The 11,483-nt window shown below is 36.4% G+C and overlaps 1 protein-coding gene and 1 long non-coding RNA gene across 2 annotated transcripts; one reads left to right on the top strand and one right to left on the bottom strand.

Annotated features, from left to right (window-relative positions):
• Positions 1 to 4,487: 4,487 nt before the first annotated feature.
• LOC108335033 (uncharacterized) lies at positions 4,488 to 4,984 on the bottom strand. The gene is made up of 2 exons (XR_001832705.2): positions 4,822 to 4,984; positions 4,488 to 4,671 (listed from the first exon to the last, which is right to left on the bottom strand). It is a non-coding gene; the product is annotated as an uncharacterized LOC108335033 (long non-coding RNA).
• Positions 4,985 to 5,775: 791 nt separating this feature from the next.
• LOC128194236 (uncharacterized) lies at positions 5,776 to 6,398 on the top strand. Its single transcript, XM_052869316.1, has 2 exons — positions 5,776 to 6,056; positions 6,127 to 6,398. The coding sequence occupies exons 1-2, from the start codon at positions 5,880 to 5,882 to the stop codon at positions 6,385 to 6,387; spliced, it is 438 nt and encodes a 145-aa protein (XP_052725276.1). The 5' UTR covers positions 5,776 to 5,879; the 3' UTR covers positions 6,388 to 6,398.
• Positions 6,399 to 11,483: the final 5,085 nt, after the last annotated feature.

Here is an 11,483-nt window from a genome sequence, read left to right as displayed (position 1 = left end):
ATGACAGAGGCACTCAATGCCATATTAGAACTTGAAACTCTACTTCTATGACTTTAGGCACTTCCTGTAAGAAAAGACAAGCCTTATATCTCAAGCCAAGAAGGGGAATGAATTGGATTAGCCCTTTTAAAATGATATTTTCAAAATATTTTTGAGTTCTTTGCTTTTTTGAAATCAATAAGCAAAAAGTGATGAATCAACAAGAGAGAAAGAGTAGAAAAAGATCAACACAGACAGTCTATACTGGTTCGGCCATCACAAGCCTACGTCCAGTCCTCCTTCAACAACCTGAGTTAAAGGAAATCCACTATAATTGATTGAGTATACATAAATATAGAAATATCCCTCTCAATGCACTCCTCTCACCACTAAAAATCAATATAGCAACCCAAGAGATAAACAACCTCAATCTCTTACAATACAAGAGCACTCAAGCCCTTAACCCCTGCCAAACCCGCATAGGAACACAATATAAAGATTATCTATGAAGAACCTGATCTCTAAGACACACTCCTTTAATGTAGATCAAATTAGAACAACTTTATCACACTTTCTTGAACGAATCTTGATGGGTAATCAACCAATGAAGCTTTGATTTTCCAAGAACACTTCTTGAAAACACTTATCAACAAAACTCAATGAAAATATTAGTATTTAAAAATGATAACGAATTCTTGTTTTGAAATAGGTCTCAAGACCCAAATAAAATTTAACTTACATACTAAACAAGTTATTAAAGACCCAAATAACAATCATAATCTATACATTCTCACTTTAGACCAACACTTCAATAATTCACCTCGTAAACCTCCATTTTTGACCTAAAACCTAATGTGTTTGATAACTCTCTATTCTTTATCGTTGCAACCAACTCCAAACAACATTATAATTTCATTTCACACAAACATTATAGCGTAAACATCAAAATCACTCCATACCAAGCATTCAAGCATCATAATATCAAAAGTCATCATTTAAACACAAAAAGTACTAGAACAAGTATAACAATTCCATATAATTCATTTATATAATTCATGTAGATACTAAAATTTACACAACTAACATAATCTAAAGAAAAGTCTAGCTTCCCTTACCTTACACCAAAAACTAAGGAGCTCTAAAAACACTGAATCCTTGCTTAGAACACAAGGAACTCTAGAAACACCTACAAAACACCAAATTGGAAGCGGAAAGAGTCTTTAAGACCTCAGATTACCGCATAATTAAGAGGAAAATTCACATAACACATGTGACAAGAATCTCTTCATGTGATCTCAAACTAAGAACGAAAGAGAAAAATTAACCGAAACTTACTTGCTCTAAAAGTATAAACTAATCGGTTAGAAATGGAGATCACTCAATTGTGATCTCATAAGAACTTCCTGATCGTCAAACAAGAGTTAGAACTCTTAGAGAGAAGGTAGATAACTCAAGAAAAAGAGTTTTTAGAGAGAATGTGAGTTTTTAAAAAGAATGTGAATGTTTTAGATAATGAAATGAGTTTAAGAAATTTTATTTATATTATCAAATTATTTTAATTTTATAATACTAAAGTCTCATTATTTTAAAATACCTACTAACTCTAATATTTTATTTGCTAGGTTCTTACCAATTATACTTTTTATGAAAATAATTAAATAGAAAGAAAATTAAAAAACATAAGATTTAATCATTCTGATGGTCCCTATTTTTTATGACTTTTCTTAAATAAGCCCCTTACTTGTTTTTTGTCTCAATTGAGTCCCTATTTTTGAAAAATTGAAACAATTAGGTTCTTGCTGTTAGTTCCGTACTAACATGTTAAATATGTGTCACTTGTCAGCTCGTGATTTTTTAAAATTTTTAAATATCTTTTTTAATTTCTTTTATTTTTTTAAACAAATATCATGTATCAAAGTTGATATTGTGCCACATGTCAACGATAATGTGACATGGCATTGCTAGTGCCACGTGTTTTATTCTCTCTAGAATATAATGAATGAATTATAATTAGCTAATAAATTTGCATATTCAACAAGAACGCAAACATCTATTCCCAAACTTCATAGAAATCCCTAACCTAAGCAATTTTAAAAACTAAATAAATGATATTGAGAGAAAACATACCCAAGCACAAAACCATTAGCTTGATTTAAGAGGGTTTCAAGAAGACCTCACGGAAAACCCCCCATATCAAAGAATAACCCCAAACCCCCTATCATCATCACTCGAAACAGTGCCAATGCCCTCAAAACGCATGAAAGTCATCGACGGATGCAAAATCATCGATATCATCTCCACCTTTGCGTGCCACCGCCAAAGAGGCATTTGCATCATGAGCGGCATCGGAACCATGACCAATGTAACCTTACGCGAACCCACTTCTTTTGACACCATCGTCATGCTCCACAGTAGATTCGAGATCTTCTTTGTCGCCGGATCCTTCCTTGCATCGCCAGCCACTACCAGTTTGACGGTATACCTGGTAGTAGAAGGAAGTGTGATTGGCGCACTAACTACTTTGGGCCCTATGGTTATCGTGCCAGCTTCATTCAACAACGTTGCATTTGAGAGACTTCTTTTGGAAGATTTGAAAGTGATGACGAATGATTAGGGTTTCAAGTTATGTTTCTGTATTTTGAAAGTGAAAAAAAAAATTATCTGGTGAAGAAGAAAAAGGGGGAAATGACACTTGGTTTTCAAATTTGGGGAAAAAGTTGTACAGAGAGTAAAATTTTAGGAGGGAGCAGTTGAAAAAAATATGAGAGAAAGATAAAAATATAAACCTCTTAAACAAGAATTGAAACTTTCACAATTATTAGCTTTTAAACAATAGATCAGACTTATCCTAGGTTAGGTTGATTTGTGAGGGGTTTTTATAACTTTCATTATATATCATTTTTTTTGTAGTGTAAGTTATTTTCTTTAGTAGTATATAAATAAATGTGTCATATGTTACTTCATAATTTTTTTATTTTTTTAATAAAAAATATCAGTATAAAAAAATTTATAAAGATTTATATATAAATTAAATTTTGTTTGAATTTAAAAAAAAAATTGTTTAATTTTTAAAAAAATTAGAACTAAATTGAAAGAATAGACAAATTAAAAATATAAAAATCAAATTAAAACAAATACAATAATACGTGACAAAAAAATTTATTTAAAAAAAATAAAAATTAAAATTAAAACAATTGTAAAATATTTAAAAAATTAAAAAAATCACTGACATATTCATTCTTGTTAAGTGCGCAACTAACGGAAATAACATGATCACTTCAAATTTTAAAAAGGCATAATACCCAATTTTGTCCCCACTTTGGTTCGGAAATCTCAAGTTAGTCCCTTTATAGAAAAGTGAGTTGAATGGATCCTTACTTGTAATTAGTTGACTCTAATGAGTCCCTTCCGTTAAATAGAAGGAAACGGAGTTAGTGGACTGATGATGTGGCAGTTGTCTGTGGTGAGGTGTCAATACGCAATTGTTTGCGTGCTTGCGTGGTTCAGAAAGCTTCAGGTTCTCCTCTTCTCTCCGCGCCATTCCAACGGGATGAGACCCAGAGTCTCTTTCTTCTCCCTACAGTTCGCTGGCCTCCCAACCAAAAATGGCCACCGCATTCCAACCGGCATCGATGCCATCTCCGACACCCACGGACGGCCATCGTCGGACGCCGCTCCAGCCCCTCCTTCTCGCGTGCGAGGGAGGACCTCGCTTTTCACGTACGCCCCAGATCTGCTCCGAATCCATCCTTGCCGCGCCTCGATTCAGCCACCGCGGACGGATCCCACGCAGCCGCACGTCACCAGGACCCAGATGGCTGCGACGCTTCTTCTCTCTCCGCTCGCGGCCCAGATTCACCGCTGCCCTCGCCGGAGCTTGCTTCTCCATCGACGCCACCACTCCCTTTTTTTCTTTCCCTCTTCTAAGAAGGGTTCTTTCATCTCCAGCATCACCACCGAACATTTTCCCCTCTCTTTTTACTCATTCATTTTTTTTCTGAACCACGTTGCTTAGGTTTTACTCGATTATTACATTCTTTAATTTATTTTAATTCTCTTTTGTGGTGATGATGGGGCTGGGAAGAATTGAGAGATGATGGGGGGTTGGAGGAATTGGTTGGAGAAGATGAAGAAGGTGGTGGTGATAAAATACCACCAAGAACAGGAGGCACTGCAACAGGGGAAGCATTTGGAGAAGGGTTGGTTCAAACAAGGACAGCTTTAAACCAAATTAATATCAATCACCCTAATGTCTAAGCATACGGTGCACTCAACCTAAGTAGCTAATGTTTAACTTCCTTTCAATATATACACACGACTCAATCGTTTCAATTTCATCTCCTACTCATGGCGTGTGCGTACCCTGCATCGCCTCATTTAGTCTTCCTATATACATGTCAAGTTTTCAAACATAAATTTGAATGAATTTCATTTTACAAACTTAGTTTAAAAACAACTCTTAGTGTTAAGTTCACATGAAATCAAACATAGGTGTGCATCGAAGGAGAAAGCAAACATATTACCAAACTAAGTTTGGCAACAAAAACTTCCATTCAAAGCAGCTGAACGGGAAACCAAACATAGCAGATATAGCGTCCTTCAATCACTCTCATACTAGAATTTTGAATCTTCTGGAGAAGCCACGTATAAAACTTTTCTCCATAATTCGGTTACAGTCATCGAACATAATCACTGAAATTAAACATTATAAATAGAATATCATAAAAAATGATAATAATCGGCAAGTACATCTAACCGGTGAGTAGTGATATGAAACTCCACATTCACCAGGGAGTAAGGTTATCACTTTCGAAAATCCCAGCTCCAGGTTCTTAATCTTACCTCAAAGCAACCCTCGGAATTCGAGAAGGCGGAAGGTGAAGAACGCTTCGAGGACTCCGAAGCACGCGCCAAAGAAGACATCGATAACGTAATGCCTCCCGAGAGCGACGCGAGAAATTACAGTGGTCACGGCCCAAGCCCAAACGGCCGAGATGAGAATATCAACGGCCAGGCACTGCAAAAAGTCAATACCCACAAACAACTTTCAAGAAAGCTAATACTTTAGTGAGGTACAACTGCCACATCATCAAAGACAATTGCCACATCATCAGTCCACTAACTCTGTTTCCTTCTATTTAACGGAAGGGACTCATTAGAGTCAATTAATTACAAGTAAGGATCCATTCAACTTACTTTTCTATAAAGGGACTAACTTGAGATTTCCGAACCAAAGTGGGGACAAAATTGGGTATTATGCCTTTTAAAAAATAAGAACCAGTTGAAACAAAAAAAATACCTATTTAAAAAAATAAGCGAAAATAAAAACTATCATAATTATTGAATAAAAAATAATTAAATATGGTGGCTATTTCGTGAAAAATCAAATAAAAGATGACTAACAATCTTAAAAGACGTTTTACCTTTAATTTTTAGGGTTAAATATGTTTTTAGTCCCTAAACTATGGGCCATTTTTGGTTTTCGTCCCTCTTCCAAAGTAAGGTACACTTTAGTCCTCATCCTTTTCGAAACTTTGGTTTGAGTCCTCCAAAACTAACACCGTCAAAAATATGCTGATGTGTCTAACGTCTCTTTCCACGTGTTCAACGTCTCTTTCCACGTGTTTAAACAGCTAAAATGCAAAGTTAATCCAGCGTTGGTGAAGTTTGGTTTATTAGTTTCATTGCAAAGTGTTGTGTGAAGGATTCGAGCAAAGACAAAGTGGAAAGAAGGTTGAAGCTTGGATATCACCTTCTTGGGCGTTGGTGGAGTTGGGCACGTAAGTTCACATTTGTCTTTGTTTTGGTTTAAAATGATGGATGGATTTGGGGATGTAGGGTTTTGTTGAAGGGTACTGGTTTCGAACTTGAGTTTCTTTGTTAATCACTTTTGAAGGGAAATGAAAGGTGACAGAGGAGGTTGCACACCAAGGAGCATAGGTTCTGGAATGTCCCAAAGTTGTGGATCATCTCACTTAGCTTCAAAAAACTGTGGTTGTGGGGAAAGATTGTTGTTGTTGAAGGCAACTACATTGAAGAACAAAGGGAGACAATTTTATAGATGTAGAAATTGGGCAGTAAGTGAGAATAAAAGCTTTATTTATTGTGTTGAATATTGCATTGCTGATTTATAATTTTCATTTGCAGAGTAATTCAAGCTGTAACTTCTTTGAATGGGTTGATGAAGGAGATTTCGAAATGGAAGGAAGCTTACAAAGGAAGAGTGAAGAAGTTGAAGTGTGTATTGAAAATGTTGTGTTGGAGCTAAGGAAGAAGAAGGACAAGTTGAAGAAGAAATTAGAGGAAGAGAGAAAAAATTTCAAAATGATGTTGGTGTTTTTTGTATTGTCATGGGCATTAACTGCCATGTTTTGTATTCTGTTTGTGTTGAAGGTTAATTGTAATTAGATAGGTTGTGATGTGGATGTACAAGGAAGTTTTAAATTCAATAAACTGTGGAAGTTCAGTTCAATTGTGCCTTGATGGTTGTGTTATGTGCATTTGTGTTATATACTTTGGAAATATTAACAGGTGTGTTTAAAATCACCAAATTCTGCAAGTTATCAGAAAAAGTGTTTAAAATTTGGGGGTTTAAATGTCAATTTTGCAGAAACGAGTTTGGAATGTTAATGTGATGATTTTAGCAACTTTGTTTGACCAAATTTGACATGTACTAACTGCCAGCAGAGGCTAAAAGCTTCGAGATGAAAATATCAGTGTATGAGTTGGTCTTTAGCACCAAAAGTGGTGGATTAGAATGGGAAATTTGTAGAGGGACTAAAAGCAGAAACTAGCACGAAATTGTTGGTTGTTCCAGCAGCCAACAGAGGGACTCAAAGCATAAACTTGTACCAAATTGTATAAAATACCAGAAACTGCAAATATTTAAACCAGTTTAGCAGGAACATAATGAAGCACACTTTAGCAAACAGCAGATTAAAGAATTACAACATAAGTAAAAGCAAAGCAATGTGGTCCATATTGATTAATAAAGAAGATGTTCAAATAGTGGTCCCAGCATAGTTTAAAGGGTTACAGACAGTACAAGACAAAAAAGTGGTCCACTACAGCCACTACTTTAATTACAACTTCCTTGACAGCCTACAACCACTACAATTTGTCTGAAATTACATCTTTCAATTACAACTTCCTTGAGACCCTACAATTTGTGCAGCCAATCTTGTGGATGTTCTTCTTGCCCCTTCACGCATAGTTGCAGATCCTCCACCTTGTGATGCTGATGCAGCCCCAGCCCCTGCAACTGTGGCTGATCTCCTTCCAGCTTGTGGTGCAGATGCATATGCCCCCCTTCCAGCAATTGATGCAGCCCTTCCAGCTTGTGATGCAGATGCAGATGCCCCCTTCCAGCTTCTGATGCAGATGCAGATCCAGCCCTTGTTGATGCAGATCCAGGTGTTGATGTAGAAGCCCCCCTTTTGTCCTACGAAAGGAGTAAGATAGTTAAATAACAAATAGTTGTAAATAAATGAACTTGTAAATAACATTACCAAGAAGATTTACCTTCCTTTTCTGGCTCTTTTTACATGTCCTTACATTGTGTCCATATGCATTGCAAGTGCTACATCTTATAGCAGTATTGGTCTTTGACAATTTTCCATGGCTCACATATTCATCAACTTCTCTTCTTCTTAATTTTTTTGGCCTCCCAGGAGGTCTTTTGTAAATGGGAGGTAGTAGTTGTGGAGAGTCAGATGTAGGCCAAAGTTGTTGTCCATTGATAGGACTTATAATTGGTGCATAACAAGTTCTATAGGCATCTTTCTTATAGAAAGGATGAACATAATGTTCTGGGTTTTCTGATTTGTAATGAATGGCAGCAACTGCATGTCTACATGGTATTCCTACCAAATCCCACAAGTAACAAGTACATGTGTGATTACTTAAATCAACAACAAATTTGTCCATGGTAAAGCCATGAGTTACTTCAAACTGTGAACCCCCTGCCCATACCGGAAGCCAATTGCCACTCTTTTCAACCTCCATATCCAGCCTTTTCCTCGGTTTAGGCATAACATCACCAGGATATGAGTCAATTTTTTCTCTAAGACTTGCAAACCTACTCATTATGTATGATCTAATCCATTCCATCATTGAAATTATTGGTTTGTCCCTTGCCATTAAAATAGTACTATTAAATGATTCTGACAAGTTATTGATCAGCACATCACACCTAGGATAAGCACTAAAAGCATGCTTACACCAACTTTTAGTTGGTATACCCATCAACCAATTAAAGGCATCAACATTCACATTTTTTAACTCACCCATTTTTTTCTCCCATTCCTTATAGAATGTTGCCTTGGCAGCCCCCATCATAAGGTCTCTAATCAGCAAGCCTCCCCCAAATTTTTTCTTGTAATTGTTGTATAAATGGCGTAAACACAGCCTGTGTTCCACTCCATTCAAGATATCATCAAAAACTGACATTAATCCCTGCAACCATAATACACTAATAAGTATAACATAATCAAAATAAATTTCTAACTAAACTAAAAATTTTAATGTACCTTTTGCTGATCCGAAATAAAGATCCACCTTTGACAATCTATTCCTCCAATATCATCAAGCAGGTGTCTCAAAAACCACATCCATGTGTCTTTGCATTCTGTTTCTACCACAGCAAAAGCTAGTGGGAAATACTGGTCATTAGGGTCTCTTCCTACTGCAACTAACAACTGACCTCCATAATTTGTCTTCAAGTGACAACCATCTACACCAATAAATGGTCTGCAACTACCTAAAAACCCCTGCTTACAGCCCTCCAAACACATGTAAAATGACCCAAACCTTGGTTGCAAGGTGGGTTCGGGTTGATTGACCTTAATCTTGAAGGTCCCAGCCTTGACTCTTAATAACTCAGCCACATAGTCATACAAACGAGCATATTGTCGTTCTCCATCACCCACTAAACAATCCATTGCAATTCTCTTAGCTCTTCCAGCCTTCCAATGAGTTATTCCAATACTATATGACTTTTGTATTTCATCTATGATTTGTTTCACTGTCATGCTTGCAACATTGACAAATCTGGAAACCAAAACCTGTGCAATCCATTCTACATTTGCACTTTTGCCACCAAAACCCCTTCCACACTTGTGCTGAACTAGAGTTTTGAGTCTAAAGGTTTCCCTGCTTCCTACCTTGCTAGCCATAATAACAAAACCACACCCCTTCTTACAAACTGCCCTTACCCTCTTCAAATCATTCTTCACAAACCTTACTTCTTTTCCATTCAAAACGCTATGCTCCTGTAAAGCACTCTTAAAATCCTTCAAACACTTAAACTCCATACCCAATCTAAATTTGAATCCCTTATTCATATCTTCTGCTTTATACGTTGGAAAGTGGCTTCTATTGTCCCTCACATCCTCATCACTATCTACATTTGAGGACAACTCTTCTGTATCATAATCTTCATTTATCTCATGTTCTCCAACATCTTCGTTAATGACAAATGTCCCCTCACTCTCTCCAAATCTGCTCCTAACACTTTTATTTTTGTTTTTCATTCTCTTCCACCTATCCAAAACTGGATTAATATTTCTTCTCTCTTCTTCAACATACACATTGTCCATCCCAAACCAATCATAACCATTTGCCATTCTCTCCTCTTCACTTTCATCAACATTTTCCATCCCTTCGTCTTCACTCCTCAACAACATTCTCTCCTCTTCACTGTCATCAACATTCCCCTCTTCCTCCTGCTCTTCATCCCCCTCAACATTCCCCTCTTCCTCTTCTTCTTCATCTTGCTCTTTATCCCCCTCAACAATCCCCTCTTCCTCTTGCTCTTCCACTTGCTCTTCCACCATTTCTCCCTCAACATTCCCCTCTTCCTCTTCGTCATCTACTACCAGGTCTTGTACTTCAACATTTCCCTCCACCCCACCAATATCTTCTTCATCCATAACAACCTCTTCCTCCATCTGTTGTACTCTTACTTCCTCTGCCTCCTCACCAAATGTAAGAAAACTAATTTCCTCTGCCTGACTGGGTTGGCCATGTTGAACATAGATTTCAACTTCCTCCTTATTTGCCTCTGCATAGTTAGCCAACAAAATGGCTTCTCTGTCATCTGTCAGTGGTCTGAGGTTGTTCATTTCCTTTTGTTTGGAACCCTTCCACCAAAGTTTGAACTCTCCAGAGTACTTGAATTCTCTAACAAATCCCACTGCTTCAAAGTATGACCACATGTCGGGATCGATTCCCCTAATAACATGTATCTCTCCTCCCACGTATTGTAGACCCTTGTTCTTCATGAACTTCCCCATATGATACAAACACACATCAAAAACCATTTTTCCTACAAGGTCAAATGAAAACTTCCCACATTAGACTCACAATGCACAGCGGAATGCCCATTACACACACAATTGCTTTTTTTGTTCAACGAATCACAGAGAAAACAAGTTCAACTTAAACTAAAAAATTACCTTGCTGAACGAACCACCTCAACGAACGACAAAGAAATCCCTTTCTTTCACCAAGCAAACTCAATGAACCACGAAGATGCACGCGCAGATGAACCACGAACCAAACCCAAACAAAGAACAGCAACACCAACACCAATTGCAACTGATTTTGAGTACCCATTTCGTTCCAAATTAAAGAGGAATCACTTCCATCCCCAGCTGACTTAACACGTCAGCAAAAAACCAATTACACGTGGACAGAGACGTTAGACACATCAACATATTTTTGACGGTGTTAGTTTTGGAGGACTCAAACCAAAGTTTCGAAAAGGATGAGGACTAAAGTGTACCTTACTTTGGAAGAGGGACGAAAACCAGAAATGGCCCATAGTTTAGGGACTAAAAATATATTTAACCCTAATTTTTAATTATACATTTTGAATTTGTTTTTCATTTTAAAATTTGTATAGAAAGACGGTTAAAAAACAAACTTTTTTTCTTCTTTTTGATAGATGCATTTCTTTTCTGACTCTATATTCTCAGTCAATGTTTTTTTTTTTTAATTATAGCATTGAAGGAATATCTAATTGCTGCAATTTATTGAAAAAATGTAAATGGCTAAAATTATATGCATGCATTTTGTGAATCTATATATTCAATTAAAGCTTTTTCATTATTATAAAAATTAGGAAATCATTTAATTGATGCAATTTTTAAATGGTTGGAAGTATCTATTATTTTTATTTTATATCAATTTAAGAAAATCACTAATAAAAACATACTAAAATAATCCTCATAACATAATTACATTCCCTATTGACAAATCATCATCTAGAGTAAGCAAAATTTGATGAATGATTTAGGGAGGAAATAAAATCATACAACTTAATTTGTTGAAAACTTAAATTCCACAGTTTAAATGTAGATGATCAAAATTGTATAATTAAGTTTTTTTTCTTTTTAATTTAAAAAATGCAGCCAATGAAAAGGGGCTGTGAGGTAAGCAACATGCGAGACTGGTAGGTTTATCAAAGCTTCAGAATGAATCTTGCATGAGTTTACTTGGAAAAG

This window comes from Vigna angularis, chromosome 10 (assembly GCF_016808095.1).
Source record: "Vigna angularis cultivar LongXiaoDou No.4 chromosome 10, ASM1680809v1, whole genome shotgun sequence".
NCBI classification, from domain to species: domain Eukaryota; kingdom Viridiplantae; phylum Streptophyta; class Magnoliopsida; order Fabales; family Fabaceae; genus Vigna; species Vigna angularis.
Note: the sequence above shows the minus strand (reverse complement) of the source record. Positions and strands in the feature narration are given on the sequence as shown.